This window comes from Antechinus flavipes, chromosome 4 (assembly GCF_016432865.1).
Source record: "Antechinus flavipes isolate AdamAnt ecotype Samford, QLD, Australia chromosome 4, AdamAnt_v2, whole genome shotgun sequence".
NCBI classification, from domain to species: Eukaryota; Metazoa; Chordata; class Mammalia; order Dasyuromorphia; family Dasyuridae; genus Antechinus; species Antechinus flavipes.
Genome location: NC_067401.1, coordinates 186,251,783 through 186,279,115, shown reverse-complemented (window position 1 = coordinate 186,279,115; position 27,333 = coordinate 186,251,783). Strand labels below are relative to the sequence as shown.

The 27,333-nt window shown below is 42.7% G+C and overlaps 3 protein-coding genes across 11 annotated transcripts in view; 1 reads left to right on the top strand and 2 right to left on the bottom strand.

Moving 5' to 3' along the window:
• The first annotated feature begins 527 nt into the window (after positions 1-527).
• On the top strand, positions 528-15,683 carry CHRNE (cholinergic receptor nicotinic epsilon subunit). 3 transcript variants are annotated; one of them, XM_051995918.1, is made up of 12 exons: positions 528-1,468; positions 1,868-2,007; positions 2,149-2,193; positions 2,385-2,494; positions 2,977-3,132; positions 3,264-3,361; positions 6,758-6,958; positions 7,158-7,272; positions 9,303-9,417; positions 9,522-9,708; positions 9,793-9,911; positions 15,587-15,683. In XM_051995918.1, the coding sequence occupies exons 1-12, from the start codon at positions 1,423-1,425 to the stop codon at positions 15,611-15,613; spliced, it is 1,359 nt and encodes a 452-aa protein (XP_051851878.1). In that variant the 5' UTR covers positions 528-1,422; the 3' UTR covers positions 15,614-15,683. The 3 variants fall into 3 exon arrangements, with proteins under 3 accessions (XP_051851878.1, XP_051851876.1, XP_051851877.1); XM_051995916.1 differs by lacking the exon at positions 15,587-15,683 and adding an exon at positions 10,312-12,585 and having other exon boundaries at positions 530-1,468; XM_051995917.1 differs by lacking the exons at positions 2,149-2,193; positions 15,587-15,683 and adding an exon at positions 10,312-12,585 and having other exon boundaries at positions 530-1,468.
• C4H17orf107 (chromosome 4 C17orf107 homolog) lies at positions 7,489-9,192 on the bottom strand. Its single transcript, XM_051995920.1, has 3 exons — positions 8,820-9,192; positions 8,171-8,425; positions 7,489-8,063 (listed from the first exon to the last, which is right to left on the bottom strand). The coding sequence occupies exons 1-3, from the start codon at positions 8,883-8,885 to the stop codon at positions 7,815-7,817; spliced, it is 570 nt and encodes a 189-aa protein (XP_051851880.1). The 5' UTR covers positions 8,886-9,192; the 3' UTR covers positions 7,489-7,814.
• MINK1 (misshapen like kinase 1) overlaps positions 11,831-27,333 on the bottom strand; it is a 66,382-nt gene continuing 50,879 nt past the window's right edge. Inside the window, exons 13-33 of one of the 7 annotated variants that reach the window (XM_051995907.1) lie at positions 25,222-25,335; positions 24,649-24,735; positions 24,190-24,393; positions 23,762-23,935; positions 23,128-23,388; positions 22,796-22,881; positions 22,293-22,402; positions 21,808-21,896; positions 21,544-21,567; positions 21,245-21,411; positions 17,637-17,739; positions 17,421-17,558; positions 17,067-17,175; positions 15,527-15,694; positions 15,110-15,253; positions 14,678-14,812; positions 14,274-14,374; positions 13,835-13,984; positions 13,586-13,745; positions 13,209-13,348; positions 11,831-12,808 (exon numbers count right to left, since the gene is read on the bottom strand). In XM_051995907.1, the coding sequence (XP_051851867.1) occupies positions 12,725-12,808; positions 13,209-13,348; positions 13,586-13,745; positions 13,835-13,984; positions 14,274-14,374; positions 14,678-14,812; positions 15,110-15,253; positions 15,527-15,694; positions 17,067-17,175; positions 17,421-17,558; positions 17,637-17,739; positions 21,245-21,411; positions 21,544-21,567; positions 21,808-21,896; positions 22,293-22,402; positions 22,796-22,881; positions 23,128-23,388; positions 23,762-23,935; positions 24,190-24,393; positions 24,649-24,735; positions 25,222-25,335 (2,748 nt within the window). In that variant the 3' untranslated portion in view covers positions 11,831-12,724. The other 6 variants (XM_051995910.1, XM_051995909.1, XM_051995911.1 and 3 more) reach the window with 6 other exon arrangements.

Here is a 27,333-nt window from a genome sequence, read left to right as displayed (position 1 = left end):
GCAGTCAGAGAGTTGTGGAAATCCCCTTTTGGTCAGTGCAGGTCCTTTGTGAAAGAATTCATGAACCCAATGAGTTTTAGGGGCAAAAAGGGAAGTTTATTTTGTATGAGAAACCAGCTTTGCTAGAGAGACTGAATTCTTCAGTGGCAAAGTCCTGGCAGAGAAATAACAAAAGGTTTTTCCGCTGAGAAGAGAATGTCTTCACAGCAGGCAGGGTCCTGGCAGCTATGTCAAAGAGGCAAAATATGCTACTTTGGACATTCTGCAAAGAAGTGAGTTCAGAAATATCCTTTCTAGAAAATCTGAGGTTCATATTTCACGTTAAAAAGAAAGCAAAGTCCCCAGGCCTAGATTTCCAATTGAATGGACATCACTTTTTGAAGGCTTCTGGAATTTGGAATTTCCTGAAAAAGGTCTGCCTCAGTGGGGTAATTTTTTTTTTATTATAACTTTTATTTACAAAACATATGCATGGATAATTTTTCAGCATTATCAACTGCAAAACCTTTTGTTCTAATTCCCCCTCCCTTCTCCTATCCCCCTTCCCCAGATGGCAGGTAAACCAATACATGTTATATATGTTAAAGTATCACATTCCCTTTTGTTGTTGTTATTTTTTTCTCGTATTTTTCTTTTTTGATCTAATTTTTCTTGTGCAGCATGATATTTGTGGAAATACGTATAGAAGAATTGCACATGTTTAACTTTGCTGTATAGGAGAGAGTGGAACTAGGGAGGCAGGGAGAAAAATATGGAACACAAGGAAGAGGGGAAAATTGATGAAATTTGAGTACAGACTTAAGGATGCTTTTTTTTTCATTTTATATTTGCCTTTTTTTTTTTTTTTTGCAACATGGCTAAAATGGAAATGTTTTGCATGTCTTCACACATATAATTGGTATCATATTACTTGCCTTCTCAATACATAGGGAACAAGAAAAAATTTGGACCTCTACATTTTGAAAAATGGATGTTAAAAGAAAACAAAAAAATTTCATTAAAAACAAACAAATAAAAACAAGCATTTGTTTGAATTATTCAAGTTTTGCCAGTAGCAAGCAAAACCAGAATTTAGAACTGAGGTTATCTTTTTTTATGATGGGGAGAAGGTAGAATTCCTACTCTATTTAGTAGGTTACAAATAGTGTGATTAAAGATGAGACTAAAGGATTCTGGGATATTTAGGGGAGGAAGAAGGGTAGTAGAACAGTTGTCTCTGGAAGCAGCCAAGATATTTCTGTTCAGAGCAGGTGGTAGGGATATTGGGGGGGGGGCACCGGCAGAGAGGGCAGAGAGTAGGATAATGTTAATAGTCCCCTTGCCCTAGCCGGAACTAACACCCCTCCCCCCAAGCTGGCTAAGATGGTCCTTCCTTTTAGCCCTGATCAATGCTCAGAATAACCTGGAGGAGCCGGAGAGCAGATGGAGGGAACTATGCTCTGGATATTGCTTCTTCAAGGGCTTCTGGGTATGGAGGCAGTGGTAACAGTAGACAAAAAATACAGGGACTAAAAGAAGGAAAAGCCAGACTATTGAGGGAGGGAAGGAAAGAATAATGAAAGGGGGGGGGAGAGAGAAAGAGAGAGGCAGAGACAGAGATAGAGACAAAGAGACAGAGAGAGACAGGGGAACAGAGAAAGAAACAGAGAGATAGACCAAGACTGAGACATATAGTTAGAGTAGAGAGAGACAAATGAAAGACAGAAACAGGAAGGAAAAGAGAGTCTCAGAAAAAAAGAACCAGGAAAAGAGGGGGAGGGAAACCCAAGAAAAAGAGTGAAATACAGGCAGAGAAATGGCTGGTTGTGGAGAAGTAGCTCAGGGCTTCTCGGAAGGACCCCACCCCACATCTTATTCTGTCTTCCAGCCCTTGGATGGGGGAGTGAAGAGCTTCGGCTTTATCACCATCTCTTCAATCACTATGATCCTACCCGAAGGCCAGTAAGATGGCCAGAAGAAAAAGTTTCTGTCAATTTCAAGGTCACCTTGACTAATCTTATCTCATTGGTAAGATTCAGTTTTCACCTTTTTCCTGCCCTACTTCTTAATCCCTTCCCCACCTTCCCCCAAACCCTTTATGTGACCCTAAATTCCATCTCTGACCTCCCATTAATCCCCTTCCTCCTTTATTATTCCTCATCTCCTAAGAATGAGAAACAAGAGACTCTCACAACCAGTGTTTGGATTGGAATTGTGAGTAGGGGTTTGGTGATGGGGGCAGAGGGCTGTGGTAGATAATGATCTTAGTGGTCCCCATCTCACACCTCTGAGGGAACATTCTAATCCCTTTATTTAATAATTTTAATTTATCTAATAATATGTGGAGGAGGGAGCTGCAAGGCAAAGAATGCCTTTACCCTATCCTTTCTTTCCAAATTTCCCAGGATTGGATTGATTATCGACTTAACTACAGCAGTAAGGACTTTGGAGGTATCACAACACTGCGAGTTCCTGCTAACCTTGTATGGCTTCCCGACATCGTGCTGGAGAACAAGTTAGAACAAGACACGTGACACTTGCAACCCTGAAACGGGGCGGGGGAGAAGGAGCTGGAAGCTTTGGGGGACTTGGGGACTGAATATCTGGGAAGTTTGTAGCCCTGGAGCTTTGAAAAGGAGGAGGGGGAGAGGCAGGCTTCCAGTGTTACCTTGAGGGCGGGTCTCAGACATACAGGCTGCATAAATGACCTTCTTTCCCGAATCAGACGGGTTCATTCCAGATTCTATATATCCACAAGCCACCCGAGATCCTCTGGGATTTAGGAAGGGAGGAGAGAAAGTGTGTCCTATGGGAAGGCTTAGACCCTGAAACCCTGAAAGTATTGGAAACACGGCCGGGCCCCGAACACCAGAGTGTTTAGGGAGCTGGGACTCCCGGAAGCCGTCGGGGGTGGTGGGCGCGGAAGGGTGGCGAATTAGGGCGGAGGGGGGTGGGTGGGTGGGGTGTGCGGACGCTCGGGTTCCTCTCTATTGATAGCATAGACGGAGTGTTTGGAGTGGCCTACGAGGCCAATGTGCTGGTAAGCGAAGGCGGCTTTGTGAGCTGGCTCCCTCCCGCCATCTACCGCAGCACCTGCGCAGTAGAAGTCACCTACTTTCCCTTTGACTGGCAAAACTGCTCCCTAGTCTTTCGGTAGGGCTGGGTAAGGGGCGGGGTCTTGAAGAGGGAGAGCCCTCGGAGGGGTGGGGGCTTGAGGGGGGACTAGGCTCGGGCTCGGGAGCATGGGGAGGAGACTGATCCAATCTCCAGCACTCCCTCCTAAGGTCTCAGACATACAGCGCTGCAGAAGTGGCGATTGTCTTCTCGGAGGAGTCTGGCCAGATTCTAAACAAAATCCAGATTGATGCGGAGGCCTATACGGGTAACAGTCCAGTCGTCTGGCTTTTCAGGGGCAGTGGGGAGGAAATGCTGCAATGGAAGGGTTTTTTTTTTTTATGGGGAGTAGTGATATCATTCAAATCACTAAATCACTAAGTGTTTATTAAGTGCCTTCTAAGGGCCCGGATTGTACTGGATACTTGTAGTGCAAAATACAAAGAATGAAAATCCCTATTTGCAAGAAGTTTACATTCTGATAGTGAAGCCAAGTATACCAATCAAAAATCATTTATAAGGGCCTACTATGTATCAGGCTAAACTCTTGGGAATTCAAAAGAGACAAAGGACAGCAGTCCCTGCCTTCAAGGAGCTTAATTTAGGTGAGATAACAACATACAAATATATGGGAAACAAGGATAAATAGGAATATAGACTATATTCCTTTATAAGATAAATAGGAATAATGAAGAGAAAGGAAGGCACTAGAATTGAGAGAGTATATAGAGAATGTAAAGATAACAATTTAATTTCAAGCCATTCTCCAATTGATAAATGGTCAAAGGATATGAACAATTTTCAGATGAAGAGATTCTATTTCTAATTTTATGAAAATGTGCTCTAAATCTCTATTGATCAGAGAAATAAAAATTAAGACAACTTTGAGATATTGGCTAAAATGACAGGAAAAGACAAGGATGAATTTTGGAGAGGATGTGGGAAAACTGGGACATTAATACACTAATGAAGTTGTGAATGGATCCAGCCATTCTGGAGAGCAGTTTAAAACTATGTCCCAAAAATTATCAAACTGTACATACCCTTTGACCCAGCAGTGTTTCTATCGGGCCTATATCCTAAAGAGATCTTCAAGAAAGGAAAGGGACCCACATGTGCAAAAATGTTTGTTACAGCCTTTTTTGTAGTGGCTAGAAACTGGAAACTGAGTAGATGCCCATCAGTGGGAGAATGGCTGAATAAGTTATGGTATATGAATGTTATAAAAATGATTGTTCTGTAAATTAAGACTAATTTTAAAAGTTAAAAATAAAGTAGTTTTTTGGGGAAAATCTAAACAGAACTGTTAATAATTTATTCTAGAAGTCATTGGAGTTTGTTGAATAGAATATAAATGGTCAACAAGCCATTATTTATCTTTCCCCATATGTCAGGCACCATGCTAAGCAAAATGGATACAAAGACAAAAAAGAAACAGTCCTTACCCTCAAGGAGCTTACATTCTATAAGGGCAACAAATATTGGGGTGCCACCAAACACTGACAGGATCATGAACTCTGAAAGAGGTTTGGGTTCTGAGAGGCAGAGAGGAGAAGGGAGAGAATGTCAGTCATAGGCAAACAGTTAATTGCTTGTTCGTAGATTGACTAGATCTATGATCTGTATTATGATTTATAATATATAAAATTATTATATGATCTAAGAATAGATCATATATTATGAAATAGATTTCATAAAGAATTGGCCCTTTTGTGTTTTGCTATGTGTGTAGCAATCTGTGTAAGTTCTGAATTTAAAAATAAGCAAAAATCTTGAAAAGAGAATGTTCTGTGTGAGGAAAGAGAAGGGATAAGCATAATAATAGGCACTATGTTCTGAACACTATGCTAAAAGCTATATAAATATATCATTTCATACAGCATTTCCTGTGGGAGTGGGTTTTGTTATTTTCTTTTTACAGTTGAGGAAACTGAGGCAGACAGATGTTACATTACTTGCCCAGGATCACACAGCTAGTGTCTGAGGCCAAGTTTAAACTCAAGTCTTCTTGACTCCAGGTCCAGCACTCTCTGTAATTCATCACCAATGCAGAAAGATATAACAGTTCAATATGTAAAGGGGAATAACCTATAATAAATATGAAAAAAAAAAGAGGCTGGAAGCAGGCAGTGCAGGATTTTAAATGCCAAATATTGTGTGTATTTTTTTTTTCCTTAAATAAAGGGATCTTTAGAATGACAGGGTCACTAGCAGCTATATGTTGAGGGTGCATTGGAGGAAAGCCTTAGAGGCAAAGAGATCAATGTGGAGGCTATTTCAAGATGCTGAAGACCTGAACCTCAATGGTAGCTTTGTGAGTGGATGAAATATAATCTAGAAATCTTGAAAAGGCAGAATTAACAGGACTTAGAAAGTAATTGAATATGGAAATAAGGAAGAGTGAAGAATAAAGGATGACTCCAAGATAGTGAACTTGAGTGGATGTTTTGGGGGAAAGATAAATTTTCTTTTGAATATAGGCTATAGCAGGATCATAGATTTAACTTCGAAATGGAGTTTAGAGGTAATAAAAGCCAATCCTGACATTTTTACAGAAAAGGAAGTTGAGGTTCTGAAGGTGATTTGTCCAAAATCATAGGGTAGCAATGCTAAAGTTTGAACTCATGCTTCTGGCTCCCAAATTTAGTGCTCCTTCTGCTCTACCACACTGCTTATGAGATTTCTTATTAGAGATATCCTCTAGGTAGATGGGAATATGTCAGATTTGAGTTTAAAATAAAAAAAAAATTAGGGCTGATCTGAGAGTTATCTACTTAGATAGATGACATTCAGCCCACAAAAGTTGATAAGATAAAATTGCTGGGAGAAAATATAGAGAAAAGATGGGAATGGGAAATTATCTAGCCAAAAAAGTCTGAGGAATAGGTAGACAGATAGGAGGAGAAACAAGAAAAGAATGATGCAATGAAGATTCAAAGACAAGAGAACTTCTGGAAGGAGAGGGTGATTAGCAATATCAAATATTGTTAGAGAGGTCTAGAAAGAGAAAGATTGAGAAAAGGCCATTTGATTTGGCAGTTTCGAGATCATAAATGTTTCCTTTGAGTAACGACAAAGGTTGGAAGGAAGATTACAAAATGTTGAGAAATGAGAGAGTTGGTGGTAGTGCCAGTCATGCCAAAAAAAGAAAGAAAATTTAAATATTTAAAATATACAAAAGAGAAATGTGAGGCAAAAAGTTATTAGTATTATACCATTTTTAGTGAGTGACAAAAGGAGATTTTCAAATCCTAGGTTTCCTGATTCCCAGACTTGAGCTCTCTTTCACTATTACTTACCTTTTTTTCCTCCTTTTTTTCTCCTCCTGAGGCAATTGGGATTAAATGATTTGCCCAAGGTCACACAGCTAGTATTAGGTAGCTTGAGGTCAGATTTTGAACGCAGATCCTCCTGCTTGACTCCAGGGCTGGTATACTCTATCCATTGTGCCATCTAGTTGCCCCCTTGTCCTCTATCCTTTCACGAGAAGCAGACCTGTCTACTCCATTCCTCTACCCTCAAACAAGGCTTCCAGCTCAAGGGGTCCAGTGTCTGTATTCCCCGACCCCATGTGGTTGGCCTAGTGCTACAGCTTGTGTGATTCATAGGTAATTACAGATGTTCAGTGAACTGCTGTTGGCTGATTGATCTCACTAATCCGCAGAGAATGGGGAGTGGGCCATCGATTTCTGTTCTGGGCAGATCTGGCACCATGATGACCGCGCAGTGGATGCTCCAGGGAACGTTGAAGTCATCTACACACTCATCATCCGAAGGAAGCCCCTTTTCTACATCATCAATATCATCGTGCCTTGTGTTCTCATCTCGGGCCTCGTACTCCTAGTCTACTTCCTTCCTGCGCAGGGTAACGGGGCCAGGGGAGGTGGCTTTATTCGCAAGGCTGTACACAAATTCTCCGCCCCTGGAGATGGCCCCCTTCACCCCTCTCAGTTCTAGCAGCCCCTTTGCAGTGTGGAGATTGGGGGGGGGGGGCGGTGAGGGAGTGTCGGTGTGTGTGGCCGGGACAGAGAAAACAGAACTAGACACACCGAAACTCTTTTCAGCGGGTGGGCAGAAGTGTACAGTCTCCATCTCGGTCCTCCTGGCCCAGACCGTTTTCCTGTTCCTCATGGCGACAAAAATACCAGAGACTTCTCTGAGCGTCCCTTTGCTGGGGAGGTAAGTGGGGCAAGAGGCTGGATCTGAGCCTAGAGAATGAAGCCAGGAGGAAGGAGCAGAGATCAGCGGAAAGAGAGAGGGAGACAGGAAGTGAAAAGATGAGCCAAGAGAAAAGCTGGGCTGCAGGTTAAACAGTTGTTTCGAAAATTGAATCTGTAGGAAAGGAGGCGGAGTCAGGAAATGTGAAATGCAGACGGGATAGAAATGAGAGAAAGGTTGGTTTTCCCCCACTGCTTTATTTGTGTTGGTGGTGAGTCTACAATTCCCACCACCTCTGTTTCATCTCGAGCTCTCCGGAGTATTCTTGCTAAAGGAGCGGCTAACTGAGTATTTCCAACCGATCTATGGCCCCCAGGCTTGGGGAGTATCCCCTTTCCTCCCGCTTTATTCTTGCTTCTACCTAGCTCTCAAAAGTTGCTTATTATCCCCTATGCGTCATCTTTGTACCCACATCCTCACCCGAAGGCCAGGCAGTCAAATCGTAATTTACGCTTTTTTCGTTGCACAACCCAAAGAGCCACGTGAGCCAGGGCCATTGGAACTCAAATTGTCTTCTTGGGGGCAGTATGAATTTCGGTAAATCCCAATCCTACGGGGAAACAGAACCGTGCCCCACGGAGGAGGAGCTGCGCGCTGGCTTTGACCGCGGCTCCCACCTCTCTCATGCCCCGCCCTGCAGCCTCCGCCACTCGGGACAACGCACGCCCAGGGTTCCCTGAGCTCGGATTATGAGCCCGGTCTCTGCAGCCACAGAAGCGCCGAGTCTCCAGCTGCAGCCATAGGGCTGAAATCTGAGAATAAGGGCAGGGTACACAGTAAATTTCCAGGGTTATCCTACACATCCCCAAGGTCAGTCTTGTTAACTAGTCAACCCTTCCTTTTCCTCCCCACTTCTCACCTGCAGCAAGGTAGTTCCAAAGCTCACTGCACTTCCCATAGCCTCTCTCAGCACTAGCCCCAGGGAGAGTTCTGCAGGCGGTGGGGAGCTGTGGGATTCCAGCTTCGCCCCTTCCCCCTCCGGCAGCTCCCTTTCCTCCTTGTCCTGGTCCCCAGGCTCCGGAGGTCTCAGCTTCTCTAGCCCGATTTCCAGATATTCATGAGCTGCTGCCAGGGCCAACTCCAGGGAGCACAGAAGTGGGGGCTGGAGGGCCACCTGATTGGGTGAGAGAAGTCATCGAGAATGTCTTTGGGGTAAGGGGAGTTAGGACGTCTTCCGAAGGTTAATTTCGGGCTTGAGGGCCACCCGCAGATTGTTAGGTCATTCCAAGGTCAGAACATGATCATTGAATAAATCCTAAAATAGAGTGTTAAGAGTTGGAATCTTCGTGATCCTCTACATCCAAACCCTTCATTTCATTGAGAGTTTGCTGCTGGGCTTGGATGAATGGACTTTAGGAAAAGTGGGATTTCACTGTGATGTGTGAACTCTAGTTAGAAATTCACTAGCAGATTGGAGAAAGGAACTTGGGAGGCAAAGGAAGGGTCACAAAAAGGCTATTGGAGCACAAAAGGGCCAAAGAACGATTGCGTTTCCTGGTGGGCCTCACCTCCGTGGAGCTGTGGTAGCGATAGACCCATAACAGAGTATCGAGGGAACCCGAGGACCCCTTCATTGGGGAAGCAGTTCCTCTAAGGCAGAGTCAGACTGTAAGACAATTATGTGACTCTCACATGGGAGGAAGAGCTGCTGGGAGGGAAAGGGCTTTCTCCTTAAGGAGTAAAACTTTAAGGCTATTATGTCATATCCTATCCTGAAACACAAATACTGCATTGTGAGGGAGGAAAGAGAGCATGAGACAGTGATGGTGGTGACGTAGAGCTGCCCCAGCTAACAAGTGCCTTTTGGAAGTGTTGCTTCACGCTGTGGCGATGAAGTGGCCGAAGTGGGATTGGAATTTGGTTGACCGCAATTGTGATGTCACTTACAAATTGAGGGAGTTGTAACCTTTCTTTCCTCCGGCTTCTTATCTGCGGTTGGAGTCAAAAAGGATGAGGACACTTACAGTCCCATCCTATCCCCCTTATCTCAGGTATCTCATTTTCGTCATGGTTGTAGCTGCTCTGATTGTCATGAATTGCGTCATCGTGCTCAACGTCTCTCTAAGGACGCCAAACACTCATGTTATGTCTCCTCGGTTACGTTATGTAAGCCGTTGGGGGTGATGGGATGTATATTTTTAAGTCTGTGTAGCGAAGCTGATTAGGAGTAAAAAACGGGACAGACATTCTGCGGATCTCCTGTCCCTTAGGTTTTCTTAGAATTGTTGCCAGGTCTTTTGGGTTCTACTCCGCCTCCGCCAGCGCCAGGTGCTGCTTCTTCCCAACGGAGGGCTTCTTCCCAGGGAATTCTACTCCGTGCGGAGGAACTGATCCTGAGGAAGCCCCGGAGCGAGCTGCTATTTGAAGGGCAAAGACATCGGCATGGGACAGGACCAGGTGAGAGTCATTACAAGCGGAGGGATATGGGAAGGTACGAGTCTGGAGGGGGTTCGAAATACACTCTTTTCCTCCTCACCTCAGCTGCCTCCACTGCCGCCCTATGTCAGAGTCTGGGAACTGCTTCATCAGAGATTCGTTGCTGTGTAGACGCGGTGAACTTCTTAGCGGAAAGCATGCGGGAGCAGGAAGACTCTGGGGAGGTAGGGAAGGTTCAGGACCTGCTTAAGGAGCATTTTATTAAGGGTCTGTTATAAGCTTGAAAGACATAAGACAATCCCTACTCTCAAAGAGCACCATGCAAACATCTTATGCACAAACAAGACATAGGATGAATTGGAATACTTGAGGGAAGGCATTAGCATTAAAGGGATTGGCAAGTTTCTTGTAGTTCTTGTAAGTTCTTAGCTTGAAGGAAGCCAGAAATGAGATCTGGACATGGGGGACAGGTCCTGGAGATAGAGTGTTTCATGGGGAGATCAGCAGGGAGGCTGTCAGCAGTGTCAAGGGATGCCTTTGTTTTAAGCTTTCCCGGGTTACCTGGCTGAGTCTGTGTGCCTAGGGAAGCTCCCACAGACTCAGTGCTTGTTACCCCTTTTCCAGGAAGTTTCCAGCTGGGTCCTTGTGGGAAAAGCCTTGGACAACATCTGCTTCTGGGCAGCCCTTGTGCTCTTTGGGTTTGGCACAGGCCTTATCTTTCTTGGCGGTCACCTGAACCAGGTGCCCGACTTGCCCTTCCCCCCTTGTATGTAGACTTCCTTTGTAACCAGACCACCCATAATCCTAAAACTGAGCTTCTTCGAGGGGTGTTGACCCTTATTGGTCCCTCCATCTTGAGCCTTATTGGCCAGTGCAATCATGAAATAAAATCTTCAGTGACCAGTCACTAAGGCCCAAGTGAAAAGGACCTCCCACATTTCACTTCCCTCTCCCTAAAAATCTTTCTTGGACTCGTCTCCTTTATTCAGTTATTTTTGTTCATTGATATGATTCACACTGAGGCCTCTCTCCTCTTCTGTGGTACAAGGACCTCAGCAGCCTCCTGCTCTGTAAAAGAAACCTGGCTTTCCCTAGCCTCTAGATTTCTCCCACAAAATCCACTGAATCATGACTAAAGTAAAGCCTTTTAGACTGTATTAAAGTATTTTTTTCAATACTGAATGGGAATTTGAATATTAACTAGTCTACCCCAGTTTCCCAGATAATTCCCTCTTTCCTCTCCTCCTCCCCAACACAATAGCTAGCACTTACGTTGTGCTTTAATGTTTGCAAAGCATTTTGCATGTTAGCTCATTTGATCCTCACAATTATATAAAATAACTACTAAAATCTCCATTTTAAGATAAGGAAATGAAAGCATTTGTCCCAGAGTCACACAGATAGTGTATGTGAGACAGGATTTGAATTAAGGTCTTCCTGATTCCACATTTCACACTATCCACTAGACTATCTAACTTTGACCTGAACAAGTCTAGATTCCCAGTTTACCCTCCCCCCACAAACAATATCCCATCTTGCTTGACTCATGAAGCCCTTTAAAAACCCACTTTGTGTATATTACTGATTTTGGCCCTCCTTCCAAACAAAGGATACACCAGTGGACCTAAGCTGTTCCTCTTTCCTTGGCTGTCCCCAATACAATATTCCTCCACAATAAAGTTTGTTTCTTCTAACTTCCCTTATGGTGTTTTGCCTTGTGGTGTTCTACCTCCACAATTCAGGTCTGTTTTTCCTAAACAATAGATAGCAAATAGATAAACATAGGCGGGAAGTCTGGCCCTTTTTCTACCTGGCCAATAGGCCCAATTTGGCCTGTTAGAGGTTAGAGGTAGGGAAAGCGGAATAGTCAGAGCCTCCTAAAAGAAATTAGAGAATTATGGGTACTTCCTCTTATCTCCCTTTGATGACACTTTCTTCTGTTGTTTTCTTTTCTCAACTCTCTTATATACCAATCTCATATAAATATTCTTGGCTTCTTTTCACTTGTTTCAGTCTGGAATCTATTTTGGAGTTTATTCTGACCATTGCTTCTTCATCACTGACAATTATTATTGAACATATTCTTTATAATTGTAATTCTAGTGTTAGTTTATTTGAGTAAAAAAGCAATGGGATAGGAGAAGCTGGTTGAATTCTGTCTTTATTAACAAATGAGGTTTCCAAGGCCACTACATTGAGATTGAGGGCAGGGAATAGGATGAAGGGAGCTACTTGCTGCTCACACTATATACAAATGCAAGCAAGGTGGGGCTGGGGGGATAGATGAGAGCAGTAGCCAGTCCCATCCCCCCACCCCCCATCCAGGAAGAGGATTGGAGAAGAGGAAAGGGGAGATAAGATTAGAAAGGGGAAGGATTATTTTGGCTGGCAGCCCCCCTCCCCATTCCCTGGAGATGGGGAGGGGGGAGATGATTAAAGTGCTTTCAGAAAGTAATGAGGAAATGGTCCCCATGGACCATCCCCCCCTTCCCCTGGAGTGACTGGTGACCCCGTCTCTATGCCACCCCCCCCAGGGTCTGGTACATTCATTGGAGGAGTTGGTCCCCCTGGCGTGCAAAAAAGGGCCCTGGGACTCTGCCCTAGATAGCAGCAGTAGAATGAAGGGAGGCATCCCCAAGCACTTTCCTCTTTGGTGGGGGAGGAAGAGGGAGGAAGAGGAAGGAAGGGGCTGATTCCCAAATAATTTCTGGTGGGAGAAAGCTGTACCTCTATCCAGGAGTTGGGAGTAACAGGCACAGTTTTTTTTAAGAGAGAACATTTTGAGAGAGGAAAGAGGAAAGGGAAGGTCACGTGATCACAAAAAGCTTCAGGGGTCATAGGTCACGTTCCCAGCAGGCTCCAGTGAATCAAACTAAAAAAAAAAAAAAAAAAGCAAAAGCCCAGGAAGGGTAGAGAGGGAGAGGCCTGGGAAGCCTGGCTTTTTGTTGGTCATGGTGGTGGCAGCAGGAAGTAGAGATGGGTTACATGTCCAGTATGGAGATATACCCCACCTATCTCTGCTCAGCCTGGGTGTCCATCACCAGTTCATGATGCAGTTACGGTTCAGAGTCATGAAGTAAACCTGGCTGCTGCCTCCAGACCGAACTGAAGCAAAGAACACCTACAAGTTGGGGAAACGGAAGGAATGACTGGATTAGGGATGGGAGTAGTCATATGTGCTGCCCAAGTCCAGAAGGAACAGGGCATCTGGTGACGGGAAAGGGTCTCTTCTGCCTAGCAGTGGGTGTGGGCAAGTGAACTGGAAAAGAATCACCTGGGTTTATAAAAGGGACCTGGTGAAGGAGGTGGGGTGGAGGTGGAAGAATAGAGCTCTCCGGGGTCTTAGTTGGCAGATTGTCAGAGTTGAAACCACTGACGTGACTCATCTCTACAACTCCAATTCCCTAACAGCTGTTTTCCCTAGAAGCACTGATCCCAGGCCTCATGGGATATTATTTTACCATGCGGGGATAAGAGAGTAGCATTTGTGGGGATACCCAGGAGGCCTATGGAACTCCCACCTTGTCATTCCTCTCACACAGGAATTTGAGTCTCTGTGCTCGCTTGTGCATGAAGACCCCATCCAAATGCCCTGTTTCCACGGAGCGTATCTCGATGGCTTTCTCACCCCAGCCCATGATCTGGTTGGAACAGATGTAGGCTTCCAGAGAGGAAAGAGAATGTCAAAGACAATGGAGTGGCCCGGTTCCATTTACAAACAAAGATTTCTATGTAGGACCCCTACTCCTCTCTAGGAAGTTTCAGCAATCGAAATTTCTAGAGGAAACATAGCTTCCAGGGAGAGAAAAAAGAGGGAATAGAAGCTGAAAACTGGGCTGAGTTCTGAGAATAGCCTGGAGGTGAGATAACTTGGGCAGGGTTGGAGAAGGATCCTCACCTACAGAGGTTGGCATTTCTCCCCACTGCAACACCACATCCTTGATGATCCGGCCATAGGTATTAACATACACACCCTCATCCTCATAACAAAGAAGCATCTCCATGCCTTCAGCATTTGGAAGGAAGATGATGGCATGAGGAGTTATCTGGCTCTGGATCTGTAGGGGATTGAGAAGAAGTAACTACATCTAAACACTATCTCTGTTTCCTTCCCAGGCTCCTATATCCTTTCCCCCCACAAACTCACATGCACAGGGATGTAGATATCATAGCTGTTTCCTGAGTCCACATCAACAGCATGGAAGCCAGCACTAGAGCCATAGATGACCTTGAGTCGCTGTCCCTCCTCCACCGTCAGGTCAACCAGCAGTGGCCGGTGAGGGAGGTCAGCAAAGGACTGAAGGGGATAGGGCAGTTCAGGGTGAGGAGTGGATGTGGGATGGGGATGGGGAAGGGGCTGGGGCTGGGAAGATGTGGAGAGGATGAAATGGGCCTGGGGCTAAGAGGCAAGAGGGACAAGGGTGGACAGTTTAGAACAAGATTGAGGTCCTGGAGATGGGGAATATGGGGAGTAGAAGGGAACAGTAAAATCCCTGCAAAAGAAAAATTGGGGAGGAGGAGTGGGGGATTCAGAGTGAGAATATGGGACTTGGGAGAAAAGAAGGGATGTGACTGGCAGGCGTTACCTTGAAAGCCATGAATTTATGGTAGGGCTTGGGGGCCCAAGCATACACCTCCACTGAGCTCTTCAGGGCAATTACCAGGAACTTAATTCGTTCGTATTTCACTGAGGAAAGTGGGGTGGGGGTTTGTATGAGAAGGGAACAGTCAGGCGAATACACACCTATAACTGCCTTCTTAACTCTCCTTCAACTACTTCCCCAGTGTTTCTGCCTCAAGTCCTCCCAGATCTTAAGCTTAAAGTAAAATGCTCATCATGTGGTAGGTGGTATTCACCTCCCTAATATTTCATCCCTGCAATAAGATAGTGTTTACTTCCTGTGTCCCCTCCCTATATCTTCCCACTGTTGATAAGTTAACATCTGCCCTTTGCTATCCCTTACAATGCCCAGTGAAATTTTCTTCTTACCAACTCGATAGTGCCCACAGCCCTCCATGTCCCCTACAGTAGTCCATCCCTGTTTCTTCTCCACCTCTGGGTCATTGTGTAAGATCTTGTTCCGGAGCCAAGACAGATAGTAAACTCGAAGCTTATTCCTTTTCCCTGGTGGAGGTACATGAAATAACACCCTTTTTAGAAACCCAACTCCTTCCCTTGCCCCCATATGCCTATGTTATAACAGTGACAAATTCATTCTACTTCCTTCCATTCCTTTCTTCTGCCCCATCCCTACTATACTGGCCTACCCCTATCTTCTTGGAAATATCAGGATTTGATGAGTGGATTAAATTCTTTCTTAACTCAAATCCACAATACTTCTACCAGATGGTGGAAGTTGATACCTTCCAACTTCCAGCCCTTCTCCCAGTTATGTCACTGTCCTACGAACTCTTTAAATACCTGAGATGGTGATGAGCAGGTTAAGCCCTTCCAGGACATCCATTTGTTGGAAACGTCTCCGCCCAATGAGCCCATACACTTTCCCCTGCCCGCTTCGATCCAGCAGCATCAACCCATTCTCTGTGCCTACCAGCAAGTTCACACCTGAAGTACAAAGTCCCATATCACCTCGTGAGAGGGGAATGGGGTCTTCCTCCCCCTCAACTTCTAATTTAGGACCAATAACCCAGAAATCACACAATCCCTTCCTGCTGGCAAACCTAAGGAGGAAAAGGCATCATTATTTGAGACTCATTTCTCTACTCCACTAAAAAATGAACCCATTCCAACCCCCCCCCCCCCCCCCCCCCCCGGTCAGGAATATGCAGATATCCCCAGCTTAGTCTAAGCATCTTCCCTACTCCCATCTATACTTACCCCACAGGGCAGCACAGAGGATCTCTGAGTTAAATCGTTTCTTATACTTTCGAATTTCAGGGGTGTCACTGTGGGGCCGAGTATTAGTAGGGTTCACATTGACCACAGAGCCTTTTCGAACCTCATACTGCAACTGCTCCAGCCGCCCACCTTCTCTACCCACCAGGGCTGCAGGGAGAGAAAAAGTTGGTAAGTACCATAAGATTCCCAAAGAAGACCATAGATCTAAATAGACCCGAAGAGAACCTTGGAATTTAATTACTACAACCTTCTAATTTTACAGATGAGAGGGGGAAAAAAGGAAATTGCTTTTCCCTCTGTGTCATACTGCATATCTAAAGATCTGCTCTGGACCCAATTATTTACCTCACACTGCAACAGCCTTCTTTTGACACTGACAAAATGCCTGAGGATGAAAGAATGATGACTGGGATAAAAAAATTTGGTGCCTTCTTTCCTTTATTGGTCTCCCTATCTCCTAGATAATGTCTATATCATCTTCACACACTCTAAGGATAATTGTTCCTCAGGACACTAGGTTGCACACTGGAAAGAGTGTGCTGGGCCTTAAGTCAGACCGAAAGGGACCTCTTTGTGCAAAAATGTTTGTGGAAGCCCTTTTCATAGTGGCTAGAAACTGGAAATTGAATGGATGCCCATCAATTGAAAAATGGCTGAGTAAATTATGATATATGAATGTTATGGAATATTACTGTTCTGTAAGAAATGACCAGCAGGATGAATTCAGAGAGGCTTGGAGAGACTTACATGAACTGATGCTGAGTGAAATGAGCAGAACCAGGAGATCACTATATACTTCAAAACAATACTATATGAGGATCAATTCTGATGCTATCTTCGGCAATGAGAGGATCCAATTCAATTCCAATTGATCAGTGATGAACAGAACCAGCTACACCCAGCAAAAGAACACTGGGAAATGAGTGTGGACCACAACATAGCATACACTCTGTTGTTGTTTGCTTGCATTTTTGTTATTCTTCCCAGGTTATTTTTACCTTTCTAAATCCGATTTTTCTTGTACAATGAGAGAATTGTATAAATATGTACATATATATTTTATTTAAGATATACTTTAATATGTTTAACATGTGTAAGGCTGCCTGCTATCTAGGGGAGGGGGTGGAGGGAAGGAAGGGAAAAGTTGGAACAGAAGTGTTTGCAAGAGTCAGTGTTGAAAAATTACCCATGTAATATGTTCTGTCAATAAAAAGCCATAATAAATAAATAAATAAACCCAAAAAATTAAAATTAAAATAAAAAAAAAATAAAGAAACTCACCTTCCTGAATCAGATCTGGCCTCAGACACTTACTAGCTGTATCACCTGGACAAGTCACTTAACCCTGTTTGCCTCAATTTCCTCAAATGTCAAAAGAGCTGGAGAAGGACAGAGCAAACCGCTCCAGCATCTTTGCCAAGAAGACCCCCAATAGTGTAATGAAAAGTTGCACACAACTGAAAAATGACTGAATAATGTTTCTTCTCAGGAATGATAATGATGTTCTTGTTATCTTCACCTGTAATAGGGATAGTATCCCCACTGCCTCCCGGCTGGTAAATCCCCAGATCCACAAACATAGTGAAGGAGCTCTTGCCTGGGGCCTTTACTAGGCCACGAGATTGGTACTGTGGAAACAAGATGATGTAGGCAGAATTGGACAAACAGAAATTTCCTTTCTATGGACTTCTGCTCAGGATTTCTATCATCACATTCTATTTCCCTTACCAAATGCCCCTTCTTCCCCAGATTTGGATTTCTCAAAATTTCTCCCCCATTCCAGATTTCTCTCATGCCTTTCTATGACATTTGCTCCAGAATATTCTTTTCTCTCCTTGCCCCCTCCACAATCCCCCTTCTCTGTTCCACATACATCACTGCTTCCATCTTTAACTGGGGAGCCCTGGCCTTTGCCGCTCTCAGTGGGTGAATGGCTGGGCTGGACCACATCAGGCAAGTTAGTATAGCCATTGCTTTCAGTATGCAGCAGTCCTCGCTCCTCCTCAGGCGTCTGTAGAAAGGAGAAAGAATCAGTGCCAGCTTGGCCAGAAAGTAAACTGGGTAAACATTGGGTAGGAAGAGAACTTACACGCTGGACCACCATGGTGCCTCCTCCATAGGGGGTCTGGGCCCCAGACAATTCCTCAATATCATGGACAACCATGGTACTGATACTATCTGTGTCTCCATCACTGTTGGGAAAAAAAAGTGAAGTCAAGGGTGTCCTTTCTAGTTCTACCTATCCTACAAAGTTCTTTCTGAAAGAAGCATTTTGCATTTAAAATCTCAGAATCATTCATTCTACAAATACTGAGTGAAAATGCAGGCTATAAATATGACTTACATTATTATTACATTTCCAAATTATATAAATATGGCTCCATCAGAAACTCCCAATCTGTCTCTACTCCTAACCTCTATTGCAGGATTTGTATGAAGTGTGCTCACAATGTCTCCACCTGGAGGTAGAAACACTAATAATTCAGTATATGTCTCAAGTTAAATTCTTCACCTTTCATACCCCTCCTTTGGATTTCTGTTGATGGTCCCAGTCATCTAAACTCCTAACCTTATTGTTATCTTTAACAATTGCCTTTCCCCACACAGTTTTAAAATTCTACTGACTTTATCTTTGAAATATTTCCCACACAAAATAAAACCAAATGCAGTTTAATTATGACTAAACCTGGCCTCAAAGAAGAGATAGGAAAATATATCTCTTTCCCTTTTTTGCTGAAGGGGAGAACTTACAGGTATGGAACACTACATATAATATTGGATTTGGCTGATATAGTAGTCATTTTTGCTTAACTTTTTAAAGTATTTTTAATTTTTTGTTATAAAGCATAATGTTCTGGAAAGGAGAGGAAAACACTGAAAAATGTGATTGATGTTAAAAAAAAAAAAAGAGGTCAATGAACAGTTTAATTTTTAAAATCTCTCTCCTTTTTTTTTTCTCCTCTCCACTCCCCATTTTAGCTACCTTTGTTCAGGCTCATACCTAGCTTCCTCACTATTCTTGTCTCCAGCTGTTTTCAACCATCTATCCTTCACATTACCACCTAAGTTATCTTTCTAATTCACTTATCTGATCATGGCACTCTTCTGTTCAAAATCTTATCTCACTGCCTAATAAAATAAACTCATGACTCTGACTTTTAAATCCCTTGTAAATTTGGATCTAACCTATCAGCCTTATCATATGTTATTCCTGGGATTCCTAATTCTATCATCTACTGATGATACTTAGAATGGATTCCTTTTTGTGCCTTTCTTCCAAATATGACCCGTATCCTTGTTAAGGAATGACTTAGTTGCTCAAAGTTACTCTTAAAACAATACTGTTGCTATTGTATATAGTGTTCTCTTGGTTTCACTTTTTCACTCTGTTATTTCATGGAAGTCCCTCCATGCTTTTTTAAAACCATTGAACTCATCATTTCTTATAACACAGTAATATTCCATAATGAATATACTACAATTTGTTTAGTCATTCCCCAACTGATAAGCATCCCTGCAATTTCCAACTCTTTGCCACAACAAAGAATACTGATATAAATATTTTAGAACATGTATGTTCTTTTCCATTTTCCCTAATAATCTTAGGAAACAGACCTAATAGAGGAATTGCTAAGTCAGTTTAATAACTCTTTGGGCATAATTCCAAATCTCTCCTCAAAACGGTTAGATGAAGTAAGGTCCCAATTTTTCCTTATCCACTCCAATATTTGTCATTTTCATTTCTCTAGATCAATAATGATTTCGAGCATTTTTTTCATATGACTAAATATTTTTGATTTATCAGAAAACTGCATCTTTTAACTACTTTTGGGGGGATAGATCTGCATTTTTAAATTTGACAAAGTTCTGTATATATTTGAGATATGAGACTTCTGAGAAACTGCCTATAAATTGGTTTTTGTAGTGTATTGCTTTCCTTCTGATCTTGGCTACATTTGTTTTATTTATGTAAAACTTTTTAAACTTACTATAACCAAAATTATCCAATTTCATTTTACAACACTATCTCTTATTTATTCATAAATTGTTCACCCACCCATAATTCTGATAGGTAACATGTTCCATGTTTTTCAAATTTTCTTGTAATAATTCCTTTTATATCTAGGTCATATGTCCATTCTGCCTATATCTTAGTAAATGGTGCAAGATATTGATCTATGCTCAATTTGTTACAGATTGCTTTTCAGCTTTCCCAACAATTTTTATCAAATACTAATTCTTATACTAAGTCTTTATACTTATCAAACAATGAGTAACTATATTCCTTTGCTGCTGTATAGAGTATACTGTATATAGTCTACTATTTCACTGATCTACCTTTCAGTATTACTGCCTTATAATATAGCCTAAGATCTGGTACTGTAAACCCTTCTTTTACCTTTTTTACTCCATTAGCTCCTTTGATATTCTTGACCTTTTGTTCTTCCAAATAAATTCTATTTTTTTTTTTTTAAGCTCTGTAAAAATTTTTTTGGTAATTTAATTGGATTGGCATTAAATATATAAATAAATTCTAGTAAAATTGTCATTTTTATTATATTGGCACTGCTACCTACCCATGAACCAATTACTACTTCTCCATTTATTTAAATCTGATTTTATTCGTATACAAAGTTTATTTTTATGGTTTTGTTTACATAGATCCTGAGTTTGTTTTGGTAGATATCTAGAGTTATTTTAAATGGGGTATCTCTAGCTATTTCTTTCTCAGAATCATATTCGTAATATGAAGAATGCTGATGACCTGCTTTTTTGGAATTTAGAATTTCCCTAGTAGATCATCATATCATCTACAAAAAGAGATAATTTTACTACCTCATATCCTATTTTGATTCCTTCTGTTTTTTTTTTTCTTCTTTTATAGCTATTGCTAGGATTTGCAATACAATATTGAATAATACTGGTGGACTTTTTTAGCTTTTAAAGCTCTACACAACCTGGCCTCAACCTATCTTTTCAGCTTCCTTGGATAGTAACCCCTTTTCTGTATTCTGGGCCTCTGGATCAAATCAGATTGACCTCTTTATTGCAAATACGGTATTTCATCTCCTGTTTCAATGCCTTTGCATTTGCAAAACCCCAAGCCTGAAACACTCTCATTTCTTGTCTTTGCCTTGTAGAATTCTTTTTATTTAAACTTAAAGCTCAAGACACAACTCCTGTTTTCACTCCTCTATGAACACTTCTCCGAATCAGTCTTCTTTGAGTTGTTTTTTGCTTGCTTAACATCTTGAACTATTCTTTGCACTAAACTTATCAGTTATTTGGGGTACATGTCTTCCTCAACCTCAATATACACAATTACCTTGTAAGCTCCTTAAAAGCATGATCTATATCATCCTATCTATTTTTATATCCCTACAACAAAATATAGCGCATTGCACAAAGTAGGCACTAATAAATGCTGAGTATGTAGGAGAAGACTAGTCACAAATAATTACAATTCAGGGCAATGTGTGATAAGGATAATATGAATGGACACTACAATGTTAAAAGTCATTCAAAAAGAGTAATTTCCAAGGCAGTAGTCATCACTCCAATGAAAAAGGGAAAATCATCCCTCTTCCAAAATTGTGTCCCTTGGACCCTTGTACTCTAACCCAGCCATTTGAAGTTTCCTTTCCATTTCTTCTGATTCTATATAGTTGCCCTTCCTACAGACACCCATTCCTATACCGAATTCCAGGAGTGTCCCTGCTTTCCTCAGAATGGTCCCCGTCTCCTTCCTCCTCTTCATCATCATCACTGCTCTCCACCTCCTCACTAGATGATGAATAGTCCATAGCTTTCTTGGGAGGCCGGGGGGCCTCATCTGCCATTCTCTCTTTTAGCAACACGAAATCCTTAATTGGAGAAAAAAGATTTTAAGAAGCTGGCCAGAGGATGTTAGTCCCCAAGATTAGAAGGGTAGTAAAGGTGGGAAATAGAGTTAGATCAAGGATTCCATAACCCTGTCCACAATACATTGTACTAACCTCACCAATTGCTCGCTTATAACTCTGAGGGGAATCACAGAGGCAGCCAGAAGAAGTGGGGGAAAGATTACAAGAGGTTAGTAATGCAGGAAAAGCCCTCCAACTACCATTCCCAGTACTGCTCTCCCCCACTTCAATTTCATAGGATCCTGCCCCTGTTCCTGCTCCCAGAGTTACTCGCTCCCAAGAGTTCAGCAGATCTCATGTTGCACTCCTCAAGCTCTGTTGGTTGGGAGAGCAGCACTTGCCAACAAGATTACTCACTGCAGGCCGGCCAGGCCTAGAGCGATGGTCATCAGATCTGGCTTTGTTCCCTGGAGACAGGATGGGAGAGTTGTCCAGCTTGGAAGATGCTGGAGATGAGAGATGGGAAGAAAGGAGAGGGAAAGGAAAGGTGGGAAAGGGGGATAACTACTCTCTATTCTATTACTCTGTTTTAACTCAATCATCCCAATCACTGATAAGGTTTAAATAAGCTTCCACAACTTTTCCCAGCCCCATAGAGGATAATATAGGATCTCATTTCCCATAACTATCCATGTATCTGCTTCAGCCTAGAAAACTAAGATAGGCCTAGGTCTTTGCTACATGGTGTCTGGCACAAACAAACCTGTTAACAATGGAAATGGCTATTATTTTTAATTCCCATGATTGTCATCTCACTATCTATACTTTATTCTTACAACAACCCTCCACCTCTTTCTTGCTATTCATCCCTCCCCCATCAACAGGAAATTTAGGGGCCTCACCTCCTACTCGGTTGCGCTCTAGTGAGCCAGCCTGTGGTAGGTGGCCATGGGACTGGAGGAGGCTATCTCCATGCTCCCAGCCTGGCTCACTCCTTCGAAGGTCTGGGTTACTATGGCAGATGTGTAGGGGTCAGGAGAGGAATTAGTGAGTCAATTTTCCCTTACCTCAATTTGTAAAAGTAGAAAGTTTAGGAACCCGTGGTGGGGTGAACATTACCATATAGTGAGAATTAATGGGGTGACAATGCCATTATCTACTGGTGCTGGGTGAGCTGGGGGGCTGAGAGGGGGACCCTGGAGGCCCAGGGATCACCCACTCTGCCTGAGTTTGCAGGTAGGTTTGCTAGGTGGAGTTGTTTTGAGGTCTGTGAAGGAAGGGAGCACAGGAGTGGCTGGGGGTCGAGGGAGGCTGGGTTAGATAGGCTAGGGCTCTTCCATCCCAAAGTGAGAAATAGTATATCCTATATATCCCATCCCTTAGTCTGTTCTAACATGGCTATTACCTGGCACAGACAGGTTGTACTGGTCGGGAACTTCCAGCTCCACTGGTGTTAAGGGCAATGGCAATAGATGAGGTCCTCTGGGGTACCTGTAGAATTGTAAGAAGTACCAGAGGAAGGACAGGAAAGGAAGGAGGGGAAAGAGACTGAGCCAAATGAATCTGTATATTCTTCCTTAGGACCTCCTTCCACCTTCCATTTTTCTTACTTTTTTCTTGTGTTCTTTCTTGCTCACTTCCTATCTCCCCTCCCTCCATTCTTCTCATCTTTATTCCATTTATTTATATTCCATTCTCTGGAAAAGAGTGCTGAATTAGCTTCAAGGCAATACTTACCTTAGGTGGTGCCTCACTGTCTGCTCGATTCCAAGACGGGGGTGTTGGTGTGGGGCCAGGACCCTCAGAAGTGGGGTCTGAATTTTGTCGGATGATGGCTCCACGAGAGGCAGAAGTAGCAGTAGGTGGGAGGGCAGTGGGGTCAGGATCATGAGCAGCAGGGAAGGCAGCCAGGTTTCTAGTAGGCTGATCTTGTAGGGATTGAGAACGGGGCACAGGTGCTGCATATGGCTTCAGTGGGACCCGATGTGCAACAAGGCTCTGCAAGAAAAGAATAGGGGATGAGGGGAAAAAACCTTTATGGTTTATCCAAACTCCAAGGAATAATGAATGAGCCTAGGGTAGGAACTCTAGCTTCTATTCTTCCTCCTCTTCCTCTTCCTCCATCTTCTAAATTGCTCTTTTGATAGCTTGGGACTCTTGGTATTTACTGTGTAAGAAAATGACAGAGGCAGAAAAAGTACATAGAAACATCTGTAAGTGTGTTTTTATAGGTATTACTGAATAAGTCTCCTTATACACTTACCTGCAAGAGAACAAAGAAGCCATCTCTCTCCTGGGTGTGTGTGTGTGTGTGTGTGTGTGTGTGTGTGTGTGTGTGTCTATCTTTCTGTAGGGAAAAGTAAAGACTTACCTTGTGTGGTCCTTCCTGGGGCTCTACTGGCCTCTGCATGGGTGGGGTTGGAGAAAGGGGCCCAGAAGGCCCAACAGGGGCTTGTGGGGGAATAGGATCTGGTCCTGTGCTGTTTGGCTTAGTCTTGGCTAGGGGTGAGTTCTGTTGTTTGTTCATTCTTGTCCTCTCCTCTACCTGTGGAGAGATGGGTAGCAGCAGTTGTCAAAATGAAATCCCACTGTTTTTTACTTTCTCCCTATGGTTACAGAACTCAGTTCTCTTCAACTCATTCCCCCCAAAATTATATCCTTTTTCTTCAGTTCCTGGCTCCTTTCCAAAAACTCCCTCAGTCCTTTCATCAGACTCTAAGGATGCTGGGTTTTAGGGAATGGCAGAGAAGACCCTATGGGGTGGCTCCTAAAGGATCAGAGTAGGACTTTAGAGAGTACCTCTCGGGCCCAGGCTGGCTTGTCAGCAGGGTTAGCACCCCGGCTGTAGTGATACAGGGGTTTTTTGTCTCCTGATGTAGGTGGCTGTTGCTGCTTTTGGAGCTGTTGCTGCTGCAAGGACTTGAGATAGGCATGTTCCTGCTGCAGCTGTCTCTGAAGCCTCTCTGACTGTCGTTGTTCCTCTAGCTGCTTTCTCTTGTATTCCTGGTATCATGGAAGGGGAAGAGAAAAAGAAATTTAGCACTGAAGGAGTAGTGATTGGGAATGCCCTTATGAGGCTGAAGAAGACATAAGCTATAGGCTCTCTTCTTTTCAAATGCCTAGAGAGGTTGTTCACCCCTGTAGTCACAGGAACCTTTTTCTTTGTCTCCACATCTTATTCTAAACAAAGAAGCCCTGAAGTCCACCCCACCACCCTTCCCAAAAGGAAATAAGGTAGTGGATGAAGGACCCCATTACCAGCAGCAGGGCCTGTTCCTGGAGCAGCTGTTGTTGAAGGATCTCAAGCTGCCGCTGCTCTTCCTCCAATTTATGTCGGATATACTCCTGGGGGGAAGGGGAGGGGGGCAGGGAAACGAGCAGGGGAGAGAAGAGAGGGGAACAAGAAAACAGGAAGTGGAGGGACAGGAGAGGAGAAAAAGAATACGGAGGAGAAAGGATATGTGTATGGAGGATGAAGGAAAAGTAGTAAAGTAAAGGCAATGTGATGGGAACAGCAAGAAAGTAGGAATAGGGGATGAGAAGAAAGCAAACAGGCAGAAGAAGTCAGAATGGACAGACCAAGAAGAGATAAGATAATTTAGAAAAAAAGAAACAGAGACAGGGAAAGATAAGGGAGCCAAGGGTAAGGGGGTGGTGGGGTAGTAGGAGAGAACACACACACACACACAGAGAAAGAGATAGTGAAGCTAGAAAAAAGACAGAAGAACTTGGGGGTGGGGGAAGGAACAGGAGAGGTATGGGAAGCAGGGGAAGTGGACAGCAGAAGCTAGAGAGGGAAAGTGCCTAGGCGTGTATGCAGGGAGACTGTACCTGTTCTCGCTCTGCCTGACGACGTTCTTCCTCCCTTCGAAGAGCTTGCATGTCTTGCCGTTGCTGTTCCTTCTTCTCCTGCAGCTTTCGCTGCTCCCGATCTCGACGTTGTTGCTGTAGAGGTTTGAGGAGGAGAGAAAGAGATCAACCAAGAACTACATGAGACTAGATACTTCCCATATTATATTAGCTAGGCCAAATAATGGGAAGAGCCCTCATTCTCTTTCACAAGGAACTCTCCAAGAGTAAAGGATATTAATTCTGAATATCAATGGGGGACAGATTTAGACTCACTTTTACAGAATTAGTCCAAAGATTGATCTCCGAGCTAAAATAGAGGGTATGTAAACAATTATTTTTCTTTTTTGGGTTATATAGATATATTGGGTGATATTTTGGGGGAAGGAGGAAAGCTTTAGCGTTAGCACTTTATAGCCTGACAGGCAATGGTCAAAAATATCCCTAATTGAATAGGCTTTTAGGGTATCTCCAGTTCCAGTCTCTAAGACCAGGGAAAGCATTCTCAAAAAAAGTTCTTTAAAAACACCAGGTATAAAATGACGGGAGAACTACAGGAAAGCCTTGCTAAACAGGTCCAAACTCTTAGTAACAATCTACTTTTGAAGACTGGTGATCAGAAAAACCAGAACAAAAGCCACTTCTACTATTTGCTTTGTGTCATCTTAAGGAACCCCCTAACTTTTCTAGTCTAAGTTTTCATTTTCATTAAATGAGAAAAATAAATGAGATGCTCACCAAGGTTTCCTTCAGCCTTAAATTCTGATGGTCCTACAATGACTTAAGTCTATTTATTTAGAAGCAATTAACATAAGTACAATTATCTTCATAAATTCTTTAAAAAGCTCAACTGGCAAAATCTCTCCTTAACAATTTTTAGCCATAAATTTGTGGTAATATGTATTTTTAAGATACCAGACTTCTCACTAACTCAGACTTGCCTTTCCCCAATTAGTTTGAATTGGTATATGAATCAGACTAAATGTGAAATTGTAACTTACATATCAGAAAAATAGGAGCATTCAGGCATAACTTCATTGAAGAGACAATTCCTCCAGAGATCCGAATTGAAGTCCCTGCCATGACTCTACTTGGATGACCATAGTCAAATCACTTAACCTCTTTTTGCCCCAGTTTCCTCACTGTCAAAACAGGATTCTAGTCCTTGTATTTCGCACTCTCCAGAGCTGGAGGAAAGAACTTTTTAACACTGTATGTTATGTAAATATAACTATTATTTTCTAACTCCAAAGATGCTAATTCTGCTTTAATTCATTGCTAGGACACTCTGGAGAATAGCTTCCAAGCCTTTCAGTGGATGTGATTCTTGTTCATGTTCTTCCATTGAGACTCCACAAAAGATCCATCCCATATGCGGAAGGCATCTTTCTAGAGCGTACAGTTCATAGGTATAGAACTATGATTGTCCATCTGTCTTCCTTCACCTTCATCATATGACTCATATTAACTGGCCTTTTACTATCACATATTTTTCTTGGTGATATCTTTTATGATATGGAATTATTACTAATATAAATAATGATGGTGATAAGTTCTATTAAGTGTTTGTTCACAGATCATTAATTACTTGATAAAATAACTAACAAGTGGTGAAGAAGGAACAAAAAGACATTAAAATATTAAAATAGAAGAATTGGAATTAAAATGGAATGATAACCAGTGATACTGTTAATTAATGGAAAAACAGAATATATATGATAAAAAGAAGTCAGTTTTAAAAAATGTGTCCTATTTAAAGTGAGGTACATTTGTAAGGGTTTTATAAGATTTTGAATGCAGGACATATAGCAATGAAGTCATTGGGATCTGTGGGGAGGGGGATGAAACTGGGCATCTGCCCATTCTCTTTGTTGTTAATAAAAAGTGGCGAAAAAGAGAATCTTAAGAAATGAAGTAAGTAGTAATCCCCTTATTGTAAACTGAGGCCCCTACTTTTGCTATGCTATAACCTTTGCTTACAATAAGAATGAGACCTAGATTTCAAATCCTAGTCTTTCTCCCTGGAAAAATTTAAGAGACTGAGATCCAGGGGAAAAAATGCCCTCCTTCATAACTCAAAGAATGATAAGGTTA